Raw genomic sequence first — 21,869 nt, 5'->3', positions numbered from 1 at the left:
GAGAAGGAGCAGCTCTCCGAGCTGTGCCGTGCTTCTTCCCGCTGCCTTGCAGCCACATCTCACACCGCAGCCCCATCCCGTAGCAGGAGTGGCCGAGAGCAGGTCCCGGGTGCTCCCAAGCGCTGACTATCGCAGGTCATCCAGACCTCCCGACCAGCAGCTTATTGCTCACCAAGCACCACAGCTGCCTCGGGAGGGGATGGAAGCAAAAGCCTTAGAAGAAGCCCACAGGAGGGTGCCTGCTGCTCCACCACCGTGCAAACGGGCACAGGCAACTCCTTGAAGCTTTTACAAACATAGCCGGACTTGTTTTCTTTTCCTTCTCTTCTGACAGATAAAGAGAAAAGGAAATCAATTCCACCTCTACTCTATTTCAGCTCTGATCTCAGCTCCTCCAAGTATTGCCAGCCTTATTTCTACAGCACTCACAATAGCAGCCCTTGTATAATTCCATTACATTGCTGCGGTTTTTATTTATGTCATGATGATTGCATTGCACTCAAGGGCAGAGGGAAGAGACGGTGAGGTCCGTTTAGATTTACAAGACGGAGTAGCTTCCCCATTTTCAACTGGCTGTATTATTCACCGTGGTTTTACTTACTGGCACATGAAAAATGATTGCAAAATGATCCAGACCTGACTGTACAGCACTTGATTTCAAATGCACTTTAAGTAATCAATCTGACAGCGGGCTTCGAGGACTGCCACACAGGTCCGCTATGTGCATACTTCATTTGCTGTCTCAGGTGGCTGAGGGGGGAGCAATTCACTGCTAAAATAAACACTACTGCTAAAGTTTTAATAAAGGAGGGGCTGACGTAGCTGTAGCTCATCCTCATCAGCTGCTGTCATTATATCACTCACCTGTATGCACTGCCTGTCTCGCTTCTCATAGTGTAACACAGCAAAGAGAGGATTTTATTCATTATCATCAACTATTAACTAATTAACTGCAAACACAAGACATCAGCATAGACACTTAAGTAGTATGTGCAGAGTCGCAGCAGCAGGCTCAATATATCACAATATACCTGTACAATTTACGCCACAGACACAATGCTCACACAGTGCCTACCTCTCAAACTCATACTTTAGCTCGACTGCAAAGTGGAACTGGTCCCAGATTAAAATTGCATTGAATTTCCCATGGCAATAATGAACTTGTTTGATAAAATTACTCTGGAAGTATTTCTTGCAAATATTAATCTATTTAGATTCATAAGAAATATAATAAAGAAAAAAACCACTTGACAACTCTTGGCAGCTTTGCCATTAAATACATAATTAAATTGAAAGTAAACCTAGTCCCTAGTCTAGATTCCCAGCATGAAGAAACCAACCACAGAAACAAAAAGGCTCCAGCACTAATCCCTTTCCTAACACAACCGCCACAAAACTCCCTAAATTGAGCAAGGGCACAGGCTCAGAAACATGCCCCGCTGGTTACCTGCTCTGGGTCTTGCAGAGGTGTGCCACTGCTCTGCCCCGGGAGGGGAGAGCTCAAGGACCCTGCTCCAACACCTGCACAGCTTAATTCAGAAGTTGGCTACGAAAAAACCTTAGGAGAGAGAGGACCAGGGAAGCATCTTGCTAAGAAAGCAGTGACAAGGGAGCAATGTTTCTAAGTCAGTTCAGAGAAGACGAAGTTTTTAAAAGTTGGGTGTGGGATGTTTCTGTTATATTCCCACCCCTCTCCCATGAAAGCGGCTTCTCTCTCAAAACAGAAAACGCGCTGCTGGTTTGTGTCCCAAGCTGTGATGCAGCTTCTGCTTGCAGAGACTCCCTGCATCCCTCTCCAGCTGAGCCTGCTGTGCTGGACAAAACCTGCCTCTTATCTTGGAGACGTTACTACACTAAAACAACATCACCAGAGCTATTAGGAAAGCTGCTGCAAGTTATGCAGGTTGCCAATAGCTCCAGGGGATTTCACAGTGGCCAAGGATAATAAGGAGGAGGGAAATCCCAGCTGTGCTCCTTCCATAGGCTGTATCCCGTGTGCCAGCTGCCTGCAGAGGGGGGCTGCACCCCAGCACGAGCACACTGGAGGATCCTGGACACAGAGGACGGCTGCTTCACAACCATGCAATGCGACCCAGGAGGTGGGGGAAGGATAGACAGCTACTTGTTCTTCAGCTCCATCTGAGATTCTCTTCTAGTGTATTTAAGCAACAGTGCAGAAGATCAAAAAAGGAGGAAAAAGCTCAAGGCGGCCAGCTAGTTTATTGCTGTAGCACATCAGCTACTTTCCCTCTTCTATTCCCTCCCATCTGGTCCATCACATATGCAGTACTGCACAAATCTCAGCAAGGGACTGGAAGGGATTGGATGGATGCTCACCCAAAGCCTGGATGAAGCTCACCTAGGGCAATGTTTGTCAAGCTGAGTTCATATCTTCCCAAGGAACATTACTAACGAGGGCCTGAAATGCTCACAACTGACCAAGGGACAACTACATATCTCCAGCTACCAGCAGCAGCTGTGTGTCCATGCCTATGAATGGCAGTAACAGGCCAGAGTAGGTCTGGTGCTCAGCCAAGGGCCCATCTTCAAACAGTTCCAAGACTCCCACAAATTTTTCCAGTTCCTTTTATGATCACATTTACTTTTGTTTGTCCTGTAGCAAGGAGTTCCATGGTTTAACCATGCAATATGTGATGATCCACTTTCTCTTCTGAAACACCTCCTCCAACTTCCATCTGACATTTCCAGCTCTTGCTTTGGAACAGAGAGCAAACAACTGTTCCCTGTTCTCATTCTCCACACCATTCACCCACTTTATAGACTTAGATTTACCATATCCTCAGCTGTGTTCAGGCTGAAAAGCCTTTGTCTAGCTATCACACAACCTGCTCCATCTCATCTGTCCTTCCAACTTGGCCCATTCAACCACTGCTAAACACTCAGTGGTCACCAGAAACACTGGGCTTCCACCAAACCCTTCAGAAGATCATCAGTCTGTTGCTGAGCCCTTTTCAGTAGAAGAAAATAAAGACACCTCCAGGCCCCCAAAACCAACCCGCTAAATATTCAAGGTGGAAATCCCACACTACCTCACTGCAGTCATCAACAGTACTGGAAGCAGCTCCCATGGGAACAGGAGCTTCCCCAAGATCACTATGAGCAGGTCACCAGGGCTAGGAGCTTGGTCGCATCTCCATACCCATCTCCCATGAGAGGGACAGGCCAGTGAGGTCTGGGAGGGACTGGGATCTCCTATCCATAGGAGTCCATATCAAACTTCAATGTATTCATATGCCCTATTATCTTAGCATCTGAATACCACCTTGCTAGATGCGTTTATGCATCCAAGATGTAATGGAGAATGGCTGTTATCTCCCCTCCATGGTCAGCCAAGGCCCAGGGAGTGACGGAGAGCAATAGCTGGACTCCTAAACTAGACACACACAATGGGCCAGCAGCAGCCATCCATCTTGGCCATGTCCAGCGGGAACCCACTGGACCATTTCCACCAACCTCCCAAGGAGGTGGAAGCAGCAGCTTGGCCAGCGGTGCCTCTGACACTGCTCAAATCGGCCGATAACAGCTGGACTCGCCATTTGCAGAATGGCCCCATTACAGAAATGAGGAGAGGATGGAGAGCAGCCGGTAATTGGCAGGGTCTGCCTCTTTCCTGCCTCGTTCTCCCTGTTTTAATGGAAAAGCTGCAGAAACATTCACACTTAATTATATAAAATGCTGTACATGGGCCCAGCTGCAGGGCCGAGCCAATGTATATCACTTCGGAAAGACATCATTGCGTAATTTCTGTCAAGTAATTAGCGTGCTCCGCAGCACACCAAGCTGAGAGTTTTACTAGCACTAAACAAGGTTAGCAGATTTGTAAACAGCTTGCTATGGAGTAATATTTTTCTGCTCATATCGTCTAAAAATATCTTGGGAGAATTTGCTCCAGTACAAATGGCTCTGCTTGAAAGGGTTTAAAACAACAAAAAAGCTTATGATAATTCAGAGCAGGTTTTCGCTTTGTTTGCCTGCCTGTCACTTGCTTTTTGGTTCTTAACTTCAAACAGTTACACAGCCCAGAGCTTGGCTTTACTACAACACCCAGTTTCACCAGAAATGAAATAAAAACTATGCGAACACCTAGCTCCATCCCTTCCCCACTTCCTACATGACGTTATGCATGGTCAAATTATAGTTTCTTCTCTATTTTACTGCAGATCCAAGAGGGCTGGGGTCCCACGTGGTAGTTGCTGTACCACTGGATGGGAAGGCAGTGTCTCTGCCCCGAGGAGCTGTGGGAGGAGAAGACACCTGGGACCAGTCTAAAGCTCACAGAGAGCTCCATGGCTTCCTAAGTCCTGCATTAAAGATTTAACTCTTCCTAAGACCTTGCATGTGGCATCCACATGCGAGCAAATGGCATCCTTCTGCTGAATGGAAGAGGATGCCCAAATGACTCTCCAGGAATCGAGATTTGCTATTTCCCAGCAGCCTGGAGATGACTTGCACTCAGTTTAGAAGCAAAAAGATATTTTACTTCATCTGTTAATGCTTGGGTTCCCCATAGGAGTCCTCAGGTCCTTTCATCTCACCCTCTGGTGGTGAGAAAAAGCTTGTTTTATGCACTCTCATTCTAGGTGAGCTCACCATCTGCAGCGCAGATTGAAGATGCTAGCAGGGATTCAAGTAACCAATGCTACATCACCAGGAGCAGATCCTGACTCCTCGGTTAGGCTGGATCCTCAGCTCCTGACTAGGGTTGTAAAGGACACGTGTCCCCAGAGTCAGCAGCTACAACACCAAATACTCCACGTGGGCAAAGCTGCTGAAAAGACAGTGCAGAGAAATGAACTGTGCCATACCTCTACCTGTCTTGTAAAATCAGGATGATAACACTGAACCTGAACAGGGCTTAAATAGGTTCATATTCATGACAAGTGACCATGTCCTACCCTGGGGCCTCCCAGAGCTCCTCGGAGCAGCCATGGTCTGGTGGGACAGTGCTTTCCAGAGCAGGACCTCAGACTTCACTGGATCACAGCCAAATGAACAAAACGTGTAATTTGAGCACTTGTAAGAGTATGTGTTTTCCCCTTTGCTTGTGCTACGTTCGGCCATTTTAGCAGTTAACTCTGTCGGTTTATTTGGGAAAAAGCAGACCATCGGGAGGTTTGTTATTCCGTCCACGCTTATCATTAGGAGGCTGCTAATGAAACCACAGAGACCTCCTGATGCCCAGGAATGGCAGGAAGAGGAGTACAAAGTGGCACACTTTTTACACTTCATTGGGAAGCTTTATAAATTAATTGGAGTACAAAGTCAGGTCTAATTGATGTTTGTATTGATTGAACTGCTCCAAGTCTTAATTTTGGTTGTAAAACTCACTTTAAAATAGAGCCATTTATAATTAAGACAGGATCTGTAATTAATGGCGTTTTATACTCATAAAACTGCCTCTCTCATCAGTCTAAATTAAACTCCACATGAAAGTTTGTGCAAATTAAATACAGTAGATGCCAAAACTACTTTCTCTGAACTCTTTGCTATTCTTATTAATGTCAAAACAAGTGATCTGGAGATGTGAAAAAGTGATGAAAATTCATCCTAGAACAGGTGTCAGCAGGGAAGGGCACCTGCGGGTGCAGGGAGCCCTGCAATGCTGCAGGACACCCGTGCCTACCCCATGCAATGCAAGTACAGACAAAGACATCACGGTCATGTTCAACACGTGACAGCAGCAAAGCCGTGAGCCATTTCCCACATCCCAGTTAGAAAACTAAAATATTGTCCCTCTTGCACAATTGTGTCAAGCCGTAACACAAACCTGCTTTTAAAAATATTTCGTTCCAACAGAGTCATGCCAGGCCACCAAGCACAACAGGGGCTTGCGGGGGGGGGGCTCCCTTGCCTTCACGTGCCAGTGGTTATTTAAAACAAGGGCTGTGATGTGCCTGGCCATGCCCCCAAAACCTCTTCAGCTGCTGGAGCCGTTAATGAAATTCTCCAGTTCTGGTAACTGTGGTTGACCATATGACTGCTTCCAACTTGATCTCATCGGAAATCTTTACAGCCATCAACCACAATATTTACAAAGCACAGACAATTTTGGGCTTGTGGCAAGAAAATAAATCATCTTGGACATATGTACATAGATAAAAGTTCCCCAATAAATCTGTTTTCCATGTGTGAGAGTCTGCCTCATCCTTATCTAGGTAATTAGCTATTGGCTTCTTTAAAAGCTCCCATTTAATTGGGGTTGCTGTTCTTAGTGGAATATCATTTCCTCTTCCCAAAAGGGCTACTACTATTTTTGTATCATTTTTTTTCTGTCTACCACATTCTGGTTTTCCCACTAAAATTAAAAAGTCACTGCAGCGCTCTCCAAGTATTTATGGCTTGAAGACTCCTACACGTGTCCCTGAGCCGACATCCATAAAAGCTTGTCACAGCTGTCCAGCATTTTCCCACAAAACTTCATACTTAAGCTGAAGCTCAGGGTCCCTCAATAGCTACTGTAAAGAGCTACACAGTCTGACTTGCTCCCTGGTAGCTCCCAAGGGTCATCCTTTGGAAATGCCCATCTGTCCCCATGGACAAGAGAAGATCAGGGGTTAGAGAAGTCTCAATGAGCTTTCCAGGTGAGGAAATGAGTTGTGGCCCACAGCTGTGCACCACACCAGGGTTTCTCTCTCCGTTTTGGATAAGGTCTGTGTTAGTCCTCTGGATGGCCAGAGCCAGTCCTGCTCCCACCAAGGTCATGGAGAGTCTGAAACCACCATCAGCCAAAGCAGAGCTGAGGCCACGATGGAGAGATAGAAAGTGCCTCTCTGCATGGGTGGGAAGAAAATGTCAAAGCTGGCATCAAACCAACCTGTTTAATCCCTTTTAGAGCTAAAGCAGACAGGTTCATCGCCCTCCTGCCTCAGAGTTTCACTTGTTAGTCCATTCTTTTAATTTGTTTTGCTCCCGTCCCATCAAAGCCTCAGAGGCCTCATGAACAAGTGCTGGAAGAGGTAAGTGGGAATGCAGAAAGTTGATTACTAATGAACCGCAAAAATTATCATACTAGTAATTACCCAAAGGACTAAGGTTCAAAAGAGCGTCTTTTTTTTCCATCATCAATTCTCAATCTAAACACTCAGAGCAGCCTTGGGCTGGCCCATTCACACAGGCAGGCTTGCTCAGGTGCATTAAAAACTGGGATGGGACTGGTTTTGTGCCATCAAGAACTGATGTATCCTTACCAGCCAGTAGATAAGAGATGTCAATATTACCTGTGCTCATGTGCACAGATGGACACATGCAGCTACCTCCCAGAAAGCACGCCATGACGAGACGTGATGTCCAGTCTTTCAGCACTAAGTTAGAGAAGATGAAACTCAGGCTGAGGATGAAACTTTCCCTAGGAGTCGGTTCTAAAAAGCTTTCCGCTAGGAAGAGAAATAGATGCTAAGAAGCTTAGCCAGTTATCCGATTTTTTCAGCTACAGAGAGTGAAAGCCCAGCTCCATCGATGGGAATTTTGCTCCTTCTCTCAATGGGATCAGAATTTCACATTTGAAAAATAAGCACGTTTTATTTTGAAGACAAGAAGACCCTTTCCAAGCTGAAAGCAGCTCTTCCGTTGGTTAGGCAAGGAAGAGGACATCAACCCTTCTGCCTCTCAAGAAGCACTTCATGGGCAGCTTCTCCATGCAGCCAAGCAATTAGGAAATTCAGGGATGTGCAATGTTTGGCTTTAAACATTATTCTGATGGAGAAACACATGCTGCCAAGGTCAACAAGTTATCAGAAGAGCTTTTTATTTGCTGGGACTTAACACTGTGATTCCAACCCTGAATTTGTTGTGTGCTGCAAAGCACCCTGGGAAGTATTAGAAGGCACAGTAACTGCACAAAATACTTGAAAACAGCAGCTTCAGGCCTCAATTATTGTAAATAAACACCACCAGAGACATCACCCAGTGCATTACGGAGTCAGCACTTTCCCACAGCAAAACTCCTGTTGTGCCATAGCAACACGCGCAAGGTGTCCATCGGGCACATATATTCCAGTCCAAAGCCTTGACTTGCTGCACCGTTACACAGAAGAGAATACACTTAACCTGCAGAAAAATTCCTCCAATCACTAGCTCAAAAAAACCCTCTAAAACCCCAGAATAGCTAATGAGAAACAGCTTTTTAAGTGAGAAGCTGCTTGTCTACTCCAATATTCTTCTTCATTTTTATTATGTGACCTTCTCCCCCTAAAAGGACACATAAGCCTTACCCTTATCGATAGGAATTACAGAAACCAAAGCACGTGTCCCGTTAGCTATTATCAGAGCAAAAAAAGGGCAGGCGGAAAATGCTGGACCTCAGTACAGGACAGCAGGAAAGCCTGAGGCCAGCCAGAACCTCCCTCAAGAGCCCTGTATTTAACCAGCCTCTTTATTTGCTTTGCCTCCATTTCCTCGGCTCGTATATTCCACCCTTTATTGTGAAAAATGAGAGAGAGAGAAAAAAGAAGATGGGGAATATAGCAAAATAAAGCTATTGAGAAACAAGCCTGGAAGGCAACTGGAATGAACTCTGAAGAAGTCATTAGCTACCTAACCCCTTAAACAGCCCCAAAATGAGGTGGGGTGGGGAAAGCGTGCTTTCTTTCTGCATCTCAGTCCAAACCAAACCTTGTATATTTTTACTGCTCAGAAGCACCGCTGGGCTGAAACGCCCATTCCTCGTGGGCTCACCAGCAGACCAGGCTCAGCTCACGGGAGCTCGTCAACACAGCAATTAAAGCATTTGAGAGGCCGTTTGCCTGATGGCTACATTGAAGGAGCGAGACCCCCGTAAAGTTGCTTGTCTCAAGGTGACTTGTCTCATGATGCCACCAGTTTTGGGGATCCTCTGCAACTTGGCCAGGATGGGAGGAACCACTGCGGGTCCCTGCCCAAACCTCCTTCTCGCCCCACCACGGCACCTTGCCATTGCCTTGGCCGGAGAAGAAACATCACAAGACAATTTGTCTCCTGAAGTGCTTTCACCAAAAACACAGATTCAGCCTCTCTGAAACACTTCATCAGCTCGCAGCAGCTGCACGAGCTGCCTGTCCAGGCTCCCACTGAAATAAAACGTTTTGTTTTGACTCTTATAATGGAAACATGTGACTTGGCAAGCCAAAATCTACACGTTTGCCCCACCTTCAGAACAGAAATAAGTTTAAAAGTTCAAATTCTAAATTAAACACTGTTTCGGAACAGATGAGATTTTTTCCCAGCTTCCGATTTGTGGAAAAAAAAAAAAAGCAAAAATAAAAATGTGCTGATTTGGCTCAAACTGAAATGGATCCTCTATTTTTTTCTTTCTTTTTTAAAATTTTTTTTAAACTGCTGCTGAACTGAAAAATCCCCTATTTGCACAGCTGAGCTTGGGAGGCAGCTCCTGTCCTAGGGCTGTTAACTCTCATTGCCAGCCCCAGAGGCACAGGCGTGGTTCCTACAGCCTGTGCGACGCTACCTCTGGCGCTTTTATAGAGGGAAACCTGAGCCCATTGCACGTCCACCTCCCCGAGGGCTGAAGCAGGAGAGAACATCGTTTCGGCAATATCCTCCAACTCTCTCTCTATTTTCTCATTTTCCCTTCTGCAACACTGAAATCAAATTTACAAAGCAGTGACAAGCTACATTTAAGTACTTGTGATGGACATTTCATCCATCAGACACATTGGCAAACACAGTTTCACATTTCAAAGGCAGAAATTACCGTGTCCCTGCAAAGCACAATTTCCTCCTTATGTGCAAACATGAAGAATTGCTGAGGAAAAGAATTCTTCAAATCTTTTTTACCTTTGGGAAGTAATAGCAATTACAATCAGTTACACAGCCATATTTCTTCCCCCTCCCCATCCAAACCTATTCACAAAATCTCATGCCCTGGATTAGATTTAGTTGAAAGAAAAGTAATGAGATTTGTGTTTCCTAGCAAATTAAATAGAAATTGCCCAAAAGAATAATCCTAAAATACAATACTGCCTCATCCCACATGTTGCTAATAGGCTTGTGTTCTAACAGCTTACTTAGAAAGAGGGACTTTTCTTAAATGACATCCTAATGATGTGCATTCAGGAACATGAGACATAAATATCTTTCACTACCAAAGCTTTGGGTTTTTTTCTTCTTTTTTTTTTTACAGAATTCTTATCAAAATACAGGAAACATTTTAAGAAAGACTTTGTGCTGTTCTGCAATACTAACGATTGAAAATTCCAAATGCTAACGTTTCTGAAAGTTATTTTTCTTGCTCTTACTTGTCTCATGGTTGTTGCTGCAAAGGGTCTCAGCGCTGCCTGCAACACCTCTGCTCCAGGCAGGACGTGGCGTGGGACTGAGCAACTCGCTACTTGTCAAACAGATTCGAATTCCAGACAGATGTTTGATCCTGTCTACTTTTTCCTCTGTTGAATAGTGCCAGGACCTTGCCTACCCGGTCCCCAAGGACACCAAGGTCCACGATCTCATGTCACGACTCATTCTGAGTGTTGCTCTACGTGATGCTCACACAGGTCCTGCTGCTGTTCCCAACAGCACCACCACAATCCCTCTCTTTCGGTCCTCTCAGCTGGATCCAGGGCACAACAGTCGTTCAGTGTGGAGATGAACGGGAGACCGAGGCAGACAGCAAGGCCCTGGCTCAGCTCATCCTCCACAAACCCACATGGTGCAAGGACCACGGTGCCCCCAGAGAGCCCTCTCTGCTGCACTGGGAGCACAGCCCTGCACGGAGCAGCATCACACGGGAGGTGCAGGACCTTAGGCTGACCTTAGTCTGCAAAAAACCCAGCATAGTTTTAACTCATTTCATTTGGAGAGTGAATAATCTGAGCCAGACTGGCATCAGCCTTAGGAACTGCAGTGATTTCAGCCCATGCACCCTCCACTGCAGTGGCTGCCCTATCACCAAAGGCTCGTGAAGCGTTTTATGAACTACCACTCTCTGCCTGGCTCTGGTGAGCTTTGCTGCACAGCCTGTGCTCCTGGACACGTCCCCGACATCAAGTGTCAGAGCAGAAAAGCAAAGGTGGTTGAGCCCTCGCTGTGCCTCACCAGGGCACCTAGGAGCATCGCTGTACCTACGTGGCCCTCGCTAGCAAAGCTCGCTGCGGTCCTGCACAGCACCCACCTCCTCAGAGCATCACGATCACCCTGGGAGATTTGCACCCCTTTGTTTTCACAGGCAGGCAGGAGCTAAGTCTGACTTCAAAGGGTTTGTGCTGATCCTCTTTGATGTCACCAAAGCCAATCAAGCTGGAAAAGCAGCGCTTCCCGCTGGGCTCCTGCTCTGTCCTCCTGTACCCATCTGGCTGGTGGCTGCAGCCACAGGGTGACAACTGCTGCACGTAGTGCTGGCTGCCAGCTCATTTAGCTCCGAGAATAGCAGATCCAACATTGCATGCAGCTGCCCATCCTCTCACCTCCTCTCCGGCTCCAAACTCTGCCCTCTGCCTGCTCCGCTCCCTCCTGCCCAGCACCCATCCTGCCCCATCCCGCTGCAGTGCTGCTGGCCCCTCATTCCTTCCCTGCTGCCCCTCATCTCCTCCTGCCTTCCCCAGCTCTGACTTTTCCAGGAACTGCCCAGTGCAAACCCTGGAGGAAGCATCCTTGCACAGCCCATTTAATAAGCAGCAGACCGACCTCCTCAGCTCCCTTTCCCTGGCCTTTTACACCTATTTCTTATCTCAGGTAGGGCTGAGATGGTCTCAGGACCCACGACTGGGCAAGGAAAACTGGGAAACAAGGATTTCCAGCCAGAGGGAGAGGACGACCAGGTCTATTTGTTTAACTCCCAGCATTACTGTTGTCTGCCTCCCTCATCAGGACTTGCACCCTGCTAAGTGACTTCTCGCTCTGCCAAGCCACTGGCCTCATCCTTAGGAAGATAAATGCATTTTTTCGTAAGCAGGGGCAGGGGGATGGGGACCGCAGACACCATGAGCAGAGCGCGGCAGAGCAGGCTCACGAAGAGCAGCTGCGGGCGATGGCTGCTGCCCAGGAGCGCAGCAGGACTGGGATGCTGTCTGGTACCGCTGAGCAGATGCCCCGACAGCCAAACAGAGGCCAGGAACACTAACCTTGACATCACACTGCTTTGAATGGCACTTGAAAAAAATACGTTCAAAAGAGCCAGGTGAAACCCTCTCCGGATCACTGAGTTTTTCTCCCTGTCATTTTTGCAGCAGTGCTGTGCCAAGACACCATCCTTCTGTGCCAGTACCCCCCCGTGTCACAAACAGGCTCGGCTGTGACCACAGGCACAGTGACACGGGGACTGGGGAGTCAAAGCAAAGCTGTTGCTCATGGGGAGCAAGATCCACAGATGATGCTTGACCCAGAGGTCTTGTAGCACCCCAAGACATATTGCTCCCCTCCTTCTTCGAAGATGTTTCTGCTGCTAGGTAAACTGAGGCACAAAAAGATCAGTGACAGCCAAAACATTCCAGTGAAGAATTAGAAATGGATATCTGGACTCCTGCTTCTCTGTATGCACATCTAACTCCTAAACCTCATTATTTAGGGGGCAAACCTATTTCTGAACATTCCTTTATGGAGAGTGCATAGATGCAGTGCAGAACAGAGGCTTTTTGCAGACGTTTGCACTTTAGTGAGGTGGCTGCTCCAATGGAGGCAAGGGAATTGATTCAGGCTTGCTTATGGTTTGCTATGACTTGATTAAAGCTGACGTGCTGAAAGACACAGTGAACTAACACAGCCTGGCTAAAATATTGGTCTCTGCAACTTGGAGGGGCACCTGACAGTCCACAGCATCACGACCACAAAAAAGGCACATGCACAGCATGCAGAGCATCATGATAACCTCTAAATCCTTAAGTATTTAAAAATCATGGTAATTAAAGGAAGGACCTGCAAAGCCGAATGCTGACTAACTATAAGACGCTGTCTGTGACCGGAGACCTGGCAGCACTCACGAGACCCTCAGGTCCATCCTGCTCCTGTGCTTTGCAACCATCCACGCCAGCCCTCGCGTCCTCTCGCTCAGGTCCGTGCTGCTGGGATTCACCGGCGCGCTGAGCCATTCATCTGACTCGCTCTAATGGCAGCTTGTCCGGGCCCTTTTCAAGCCATGCATCAGCCCCCGAGCCCAGCGCCAATAAGGAGGTCCTGGGAAATGAAATAAATAGCGAGCCATTTGCTTGGCACTCAGCGCTTTGGATGGGATGTCTAAGGCAGCTTAAACCCAGGCCAGAGTCTGGGTTCATGCCTCTGTCTGTGCAGTTAAGTGAGAAGAAATGGCTTCTCAGAGTGATTTTCAGTTGGGACCGACTACTTTGACTCCCCGGAGCTGCTGTGGCTTCCACAGAGCTGAGGTGCCCCAGCCCCGTGGCTCAGAAAGGAGCTGGATGGCTGAGATGCTTCCCACCTGATTCAAAAAAGAAGAGCCATCACTTCCATTTCTGGGGCAGAGAAACCATTCCCAGGCTGCTTTGGATGGAAATCTCTGTTCCCGTGGCACTGCCAGCCCTGTTCAGCCCCAAAAGCCACAGATCTGGGTCAGAAATTGATGTATCCCTTTGCCAGGGAAAGATGCTCTGGACAAATTGACTGCATCCCAAATGAACTCATTGGGAGCTGGAAAAGGTGTGCTCGGAGGTGGCCACCTGGCTGGATGTGCAGACAGTGTACAACCCACCAACGCCCCGCTATATCCACGGTTCTCCCATGCCTTCAGCTGGAAAATGGGGGAGACAGAGGCATTTAGTCTCCTTTGCTTCCAGTCCCAGGGTGTGTGCCGTGTCTTTATGGGCCTGGGCTGCAGTGACCCTACCCTGGCCCCCGTCCTCCCATGCACAGCTAAAGCCACTGCCTAGGGAGTACATTTGCAGAGCAATAAGGTAGCAGGTAAGGATGAGACCCCTGAGTCTGCACAGCAACACTTACTAGAATAGGAGCGACCTGCTAAAGCCAGGGTTTTAAGGCAAGGGATTGAAGAAACTTGTAAAATTAATGATCCAGCCTAGAAGCTTGCATAAAAAATTAAAAATCCATATTAAAATTTGTATAAATGTGTCGCAGCAAGATTTAAATGCCTTTTAAAGCATGTTTAGCTCTTGATCTGAATTTGCTCCATTCCCATGGCCTGAGGCGACACAAGCAGCGAGTTATCAGCTTGCTCCACCGAGAGCCCGGCTGAAACGGCTGCGAGGAGCATCAGCCCAGCACGATTCACGGCATGTCAGGGAGCACCGAAGCCTCAGCAGCATCTCTGCAGTGAGAGACAAACCCAGCAGATTTGGAAGGAGCTGGATGAAGACACAGTCTGCATCCTTCTCCCCAAAACCATCTTCTTCCAGCTTGAAGAGGCTCTTTCTCTGCTACAAAAAGCCAGAAACCCTCAAGCCTCTGACCAAGGATATCTGAATATCCACCACTAGTAACTCGCTTGCTCGCCAGCCAGTTCCTATAACTATGTCAGCATAGCTGGAGTTCAAACAATCTCTTTAATTGTTGTCCAGATGGTGTCCCTGTAATTCTAATTTGTTGGCAGCCAAACTCATTTTATTTATACTCTCTTGCTGTAAGGACTTTTTCCTTGGAGATGATGCTGGTGCCTGTTCTTGCATTTTGGGGGCAGGGAGTCCAGGTGACACATCCCCCCTTGGCAGAGGGGGGGTGGAACAAGGGGAACAGAGCCTCTGCAAGCCCTTCCCAAGGCTGCACCCAAAAAAATGCTTGTCCCCCTGAGTAATCAACCTGCCAAAGTACTGGCACCTTGTGTAGGACTTGGGCTGTAAAGCATTGGAGGATGGAAATACTTACTGTTCTGGAGTTTTTCCCCCAGTCCATAGCTTTCTGCCACCTTTCTGCTGAGGATCTCTAGTGCTGGAGAATACCCAGTGCTGATCTTCAAGCCCCAGTTGTCCCTAAGGCAATGCAGCAACTAAAACCCTCAAGACGTGGTCTTCCTCTCCGGTGAAACACGGAGGAGCCAGACCTCCCTGTTCTCAGACACTTTGGGTGTCCAAACATTATCATTGCCTGTTTGGGATGGGAAGTGCTACTAATTTCAGCGGAGAAAAGCTTTCCTGGAGGCCAAGAGTGAAAGGTCAGTGATGCTGGGGCTGGATGGACGGACATCTGTTTGTCTGAGGCACACGGGACCTCACTGCCGCTCTGTGCAAGGTGGGGAAAAGCTTCCCAAAGCCAGCACAGGGGAACTGAGCTCTTCCAGATGCACCGCAGCAGGGCAGGGGCCTCGTGTCTGCTGGCTGCTCCAGTCAATGCTGACATCTGGAAACCACTAACGCGGCTGGGGCAGACCACGGTGAGTTATAACTACAAATATCTCCCTTGGCAAATTCCCTTGAACCTCATCAGGGCTAAGCCGGCACGCAGCCTGGGACAGGTAGCCACAATTTCTCCATCAGCAACTCGGCTCCTCCACTGGACATGCGCTGTCTGGAGCAAATGTGCACCTTGCAATAAAATAATACTCTGCAGAATATTAATACTGCGCCAGGTTTTATGATTTTTAAATGAAGGCTGCTTCATACCCGAAACTACCGAGTCCCAAGGAAACCCACACTGTAATTAAAATATGTAACTGGAAAATTAGCAGGAGCTCAGCAGAAGTGAGAAATACAGCTGCTTCTGTCCACAGAAGAATCTGCATAGTGATGCCGCAGTTTTATATTCAGAGACACGAAACACTATTAAAGCCCAATATAAGGCATAAATTACTCCATTTCCAGCCATGATCACTCACAGTGGAGACACTGTGGATAAACCTCTCTTTAAAAAGAACTCTGCAAAAGAGAAAATGAGCTTTATACCATTTCATCCACTCAATTAACAGGCTGCTTGCAGTGCTTACACTGAAGCATGGACTTGCAGACCCACGCACAAATCCACACGCAGAGCATCCCGGGGTGGCCGTATCCCGGCGCACGCCTCCCTATGTCTGCTGTCCCAGGAGAATATCCTTGCAACTCCTTCCTCGCCAGCAGGATGCTCTTACTTCTTTGTTTCTCTTTCCACTTTTCCAAGTGTTTTTTTCTTCCCATGGACAAAAAGCCAAGCGGAGCAGGCTCAGCCTGTTGCTGCTACATGAGTCAGTCAAGTGTCTAATGCCTCTCCCCCCTGGGTTTCCCTCCTCGAGCACATTGCTTCTCCAAAACACCGTTCGATCTCACCTGGGACACAGTCTCAGCCACCGACACAGCGCAGCCAGCTGGCTGTTGAGGCTGGAGGGAAGCTGCCTGCCCCTTTACCTTCTGCACCCATCAGCAGGATTAAAATCTCTGCTAGCAAACAAGCAGACCTGGAGAAAAATCAACACCTGCAGAGAGATACGAGGAGTTGCACAGCAGCCCTGACTCTCTAGCAAGCAAGGGGCTGTTTATCAAGCCTTTCTGATAACACGGGAGTGAACTAGGATCTGGATCAGCCACAGTCCTCATGGCTCATGGGGTTTCTGCTAAATAACAACCCCCAAAGGAGACTGTGAGGTGACAGTGCTCTGCAGCATCACGGTCCCTCCCTTCCCAGGACTTACAACATCCAGGGACCATCATATCAGATATGCGCAAGAGGGTAAAACCCCTTGATTTTGGCCTTGTTTTCAGAGGCAGGGCTAGGATGGCATGGCTGTGTTTGCGATGTGGGACTATTTTACCCAGTGTCCCCCTCAGCAGGGACCCAGCATGCCACCAGCCAGTCGTGGGACTGACCACCTTGCCGTGCTGCTCGGACTCCAGAACTGGCTGCAGCCCCAACACACCTTCAGCCACTTGGCACTGCCTGCGTTATTGGCATGTGGGAGACAACTGTTAATTTAAAATCCATATGGAGCATCATTTAACTATGCCCTTTAAATTATTTCAAGAGCTGTTTCCCAGTATATGCTGAAGCTGCTCATGGTTGACTTTTACGCAGGAGCCCAGGAAAGAGTGACCCAGTTAAGAGCTTCTGTAGGTGACAGAAGGGAGATTGCTGGGAAGAAGCAGAAACCAGGTAAGGCATGTCCTTGCAACGTGGTATATAATCTATAATGATAGAAAAGTCCCCTGGTGAGGGAAGTCCCCAGATTCCTGCCTTGAAGTCTACTGCACCCCAAGCTCCTGCAGCCAGCAGCTTTGCCCCCATTTCATGTGTTGCTCTGCTGACATCTCCAGTTTAGGCAGGCAAAACCACGCACTGGCATTTCCACTCTCGGTCTCAACCTTAAGGACTGCATCAAGCTGGCCAGGTTGATGTCTACAACTGCAAAAAACCCCTGTCTCCCAGCCTAGAAGAAGCCTTGTAGATACCCCAGACCCCACCTGGGGCAGGGGCTACGTGGTTTAAGGCACCAGATGCCAATAGCTGTCCTGCTGTCATGCAGCAACGTTTCCTTCTGCATGGGCACTGCTGATTTCAAAGGAATCTGGGTCAGGTAAGGATTTACCATGATGTCTTTCTGGACAAATAGCTGCTGCTGTTGTTCACATTTGGGTTTTCTCTGCAAGGCACTGACTAGCACACATTTCACAGACACTTTTTGCAAAGCCTACTTATAATGCATGTGCCTCCCTTCAGGTGATATTTGTCAGATTCCTACTATGGAAATGTTTTTACCTCCTGACAATACCCTTTAGATAGTGCCTATGGAGGTGGATGACTCAAGCTTGACATGATTTCCATCCACCATTTTTTATTAAAAATACTCCTAGCAGTTCGTAATGTGAAGACAGAAGCTGGTTTTAAAAGGGATGTGGAAACCACAGAGTATGCACAAACTGTGCCACAATTTTGTGTCAACCAACAATAGCCAGAAAATCTATACATAAAACAGTTCCTCCCAGCCTTAATTTATAATCTGATGCATAGAAACTGCTACGCATATGGCAATAATATCCATCCGAGACCCCACCGTACTTCGCAATCCCTAAGAGACAGGTTATGGACGGCCTGCCACTTTCAACTTCGTCATTTATTTGATGTTACAAAGTTAAGTATCGCCTAATATAGCTTTCTGCAAGTTAATTCCCTTCGTGATGGTGACAGCTTCTAAAAACCCTCACGCTACTACAGAACCGCAAATAGCAAACACCGCTGCTAGGAATAGACAAGCCATCAGCAGAGTGACCTGCTATCTCTCCAGCCTCTTTCCTTGCATAGTATTTAAAGCAGGATGGAAAAAAACAGAGCGAAGTTGAAGTCGACAGATGGCTGATGCAAGTCGGAAAAGTTTTCATAGGAGAAAAATAACTGGTCAGAGAAGAGGCAGAGCAGCGCCCTAAGCACACCGCTCTGAACGGCGTGCATTCATCTGAAAACCTGGACTCCTTCCCCCTTATGTTACTTGAAATCAGAAATATTTTTCATTTCCTGATCTCCATATTAGCCTTCATCCACCACCCGCAGGCTGCGAACACGGAGCATTCGTCTGTATTCACTGCAGGGACGTGGAGGGGGAGACAGGCTGCGTTCCAGCCAGGCTGCGCAGCGCCTTCGCCCTGCAGCATCCCAGAGCCCACACTTGCAGAAATCCTTCCCAAAGTGAACGGCATTGAGACACGCAATGCTAGACGTGAAAAAAGAAAAAAAATATCTGCTGGAAAAAACCCGACAGATCAGGCACTTGTTGGAGCCTTGAGCACAGAGAAGCATTATAGAAAATTCCCGCCGACTTCCCCAGCTTCAAACCTTTAATAATTTAATATGTGTGACTGGAATTTCTCAATAGGCTGGAACTCCCTCGGGACCAAAGTCTCATTGAAAAAGAAACCAAGGAGAATTTGGCATCTCTTTCCCAGCCTGTAAGATTAAATGCAAATATGTTATTGGCATCGAGCTATCACAGCTTGATATATCCACAAAGCTCCCATACACTGACATTAACTGCTTGAGGAAGAACATTTTGTTACTCACCCTGAGATAGTTTATGCTTAAAGGCAGAAAGACTATTTCTGGTTTGGGTTTGGGCAGTGAGCAGTGGTACCTTCCCCAATTGCCAGCACACTCAGGCACTGATCTAGTATTAGTGACAAAACATGGTAAGATAGTGACTGCTGACCTAATGTTACATATAATTTCCAGTGGCTAGGCTGTACTCTGGTACCTGGCAGACAGAAAAGTATCATCTCCAGCTTCTTATGCTGCTCTGGCTTTAGTGGACACGAATCAATTCGGTACCACTTCTGTGTTTGCAGGTGGAAAAAAATGGCCTGAGGTTGAGCGCTTCTCTGCTAGGCTGAGAATTGAGGCATATCTTCATGGCAAAGACACAAAGTCCTCGAAAATAGGTGCTTGTAAAGTAAAAGGCTGTCAGAAAAAAAAAAACAACCTAAATTCTAACAAGAAGCCTGTGCTTAACAGCCAGAGAATAAATGGATGATTAGTAAAGAGCTCTAACCATTCTCCTGAAGAACAAGGGGGATGCTCTCTGTGAACAGAGATGAATGAACTCCGCTGCTCTCCAGTTCAATAGCACGGTTATAATGGGGCATCGACCACATTAAACGGATGCAGCACTCGCATTAGCAGCACCTCAGCTGCTGCCTTCTCAAAAGACAGCTCCACTACACCTAATTCGCTTCATTTGCCATTAATTTAACGGAGATGATCCACATCCTCTCGAGCGCTGGTGTCTCCTTGGGGAAGGCAGGTCTGGCCGTGGGGCTGTGCTCCGCTGCCTCCCGCAGCTGCTGCTCCCACTCCGGAGCTGCCGGTGGGAAAGCGATGCCGAGAGGACTCGCGAAGCTTGCAGACTGCCCGACGTGGCTCGGGCTGACAGCGGGGAGACACAGGAAGGATGGAAACGAGACCGGGCTTCCTTCCCACGTCCAGCCACAGACCATTTCCATGCAAACAGCAGGGGAACAAATGAAGGGCAAGTTTCCCCCGTGCAATGGGATGGCCCTGACAGTGGGTTGCACCCCTGATGCCACTTGAATCAGCCCTTGACAGTTGTGTGCAAATCTCAAAGGCAATTACAGCAGGTGTGCTTTAATCAGGGTAGACATAGCAGAAAAACCCTTGTTCTCTGCATTTGAAATGAACGGCAAGACCTCATCCAATGTCCTCCTGTCTGCTCAGCCAACCCCTGTCATCCTGAGCAGGGACAGCAGCTAAGCTTTACTTTGCAACATAATTTGTCATCTATAGGATGCAGAGAATCTAAGCCAGTTCAGTTCTGCTCACCAACTCAAATCTTCAAGCGAAGCTCCTGTAACGCAGAAGAGCCCAGAAGATGCCTCGGCAGCCCTTGTGTTCCTGGGGTCTTAGCTAAGCTGCACTGAAAGTAGTTTCTCACGTTGCATCTCTCACCTGAACTGCATTCAGCTCATACTCATCGGGAAGAAGAGACGCAGTTACAAATACTCAGAAAACACTGTTTGTACTTAAGATAAGTTAATGTAGTGCTTGCAAAACCAAATCCAAAGGCTCCGAGTTGAAAGGGTTTGAAAACTAAGGTCTGATTTACCAAAGCACAGGTGAAAAGGGGGAGGGCGGGCAGAAATGTTGGCCTTCTGTTTTGCCAAAATGCCTCCAACCTGTCCTGGAAGGACCATTTCCACCTCGCACCATTCCCTTGCTCATTTCCTCATCAAGTTCTCTGTCAAGACCACTGATTATGATCATGGCTTGTACCAAATGTCCACTGGGAAGCAAACCAAGAGCTTCAATTTGTTCCACAGCCCTCAAAGACCAGCTGTCAACTATATTAACTTTTGCTTAGAAATGACCCTGGTGAGCCACAAATTGCCTACAAAAGAGACCTTCCCACCACGAACCAGACTGGGAGTCTACCTGGCCTCACATCCCGTCTGCGGGGCAGAAGGGATTAGCAGCAACCAGCTTCTAGGGAGGAAATTATGGGATCCTACAGGCAGCAGATGTGAACAGCCTTCCTGATAGCTTTTGCCAGCCCGAGGCTGGTCTGTGCTCCCAGTCACTGACCTGGAAAAGGGAATTTTAAAGCTCTTTCCAGCTTCTTAAGCCACAAGCCACTTCTGTGCATCTTGTTATACTGAGACACAGAGAGAAACCTCACTTTTGAAAGGCCACAAAGCAAATGAGAAGACTTGCTAGGAAGACAGATTCAGCTCTGCAGGTTCCCAGGAAGGGCTAAAGACATCTTTATAAAAAGATATTAGCCTAACTTTTTCTCTTGCAAAGTTTTGCCCATAAAAAGCAGCCTTGCTCTTTCAAAAAGCTGCCTTATTTCTAGGCAGAAGGACAAAATCTGAGGCTAAAATCAGTCTACAGCTCTCAATAAAACTTTGGTCAGGGACCTTTGCTTTGTCCCTGATCTGCTGAGCCATCTCACTTCTGACCTGCCTTTTGCTCCTTGCTTCCTGGGGAGAATACCTCCGGTTATTGCATGACAACGCTACAGAGAAGGTGAAAACGAGCCTTTCCCCGTTCCCAGCCCCCTTTGGAAAACCACAAGGACGATGCTCACCATCCAGTTCCTCCACGGAGATATTCGCTAGCTGTTCGCTGTCGCTGCCAGCGGAGAGTGAGCGGTTCAGGTAGTTGCCTTTGTACAACAAGCCAGCTGTTACATGATGGAATGGCATCTTCTCCCTGGGCACAAGAGAAAAGGGAAGAGAAAGGCTTATTTTATTTGTCTTTGTTTTATTTGAATAGTACAATAGCCTGCCTTGAAAGAGGAGCTGGACCAAAGCGTCCTACACCAGGGAACACGCACTGAAGTAGGGTGCATAACTGATGGATTGCAGATTTTATTTAGTGTCTAAGACAGGAGCTAAACAAAAAAGCAGCAGCTTCTTCTTTATGCCGAACAAGAGTTAGCAGAGACAGAACAGCGGTGCCTTAGGAAAATATGAGTCTCTAGCACTCATACTGCAGCTTTCAGCCTAGAGATTTGTTATTTGATCATAATTATATAGTGCATAGGGGTCTAC

At 47.6% G+C, this 21,869-nt stretch overlaps 1 protein-coding gene across 1 annotated transcript in view; it reads right to left on the bottom strand.

The window, feature by feature from the left end:
• CALN1 (calneuron 1) overlaps window positions 1-21,521 on the bottom strand; it is a gene marked incomplete at both ends in the record, with an annotated part of 108,575 nt that extends 87,054 nt beyond the window's left edge. Inside the window, one exon of the mRNA XM_082328035.1 lies at window positions 21,404-21,521. Within this exon, the coding sequence (XP_082184161.1) occupies window positions 21,404-21,521 (118 nt within the window). The remainder of the gene's footprint in view (window positions 1-21,403) is intronic.
• Window positions 21,522-21,869: the final 348 nt, after the last annotated feature.

Source organism: Platalea leucorodia, assembly GCF_965183815.1.
Source record: "Platalea leucorodia genome assembly, chromosome: 16".
Classification (NCBI taxonomy): domain Eukaryota; kingdom Metazoa; phylum Chordata; class Aves; order Pelecaniformes; family Threskiornithidae; genus Platalea; species Platalea leucorodia.
Note: the sequence above shows the minus strand (reverse complement) of the source record. Positions and strands in the feature narration are given on the sequence as shown.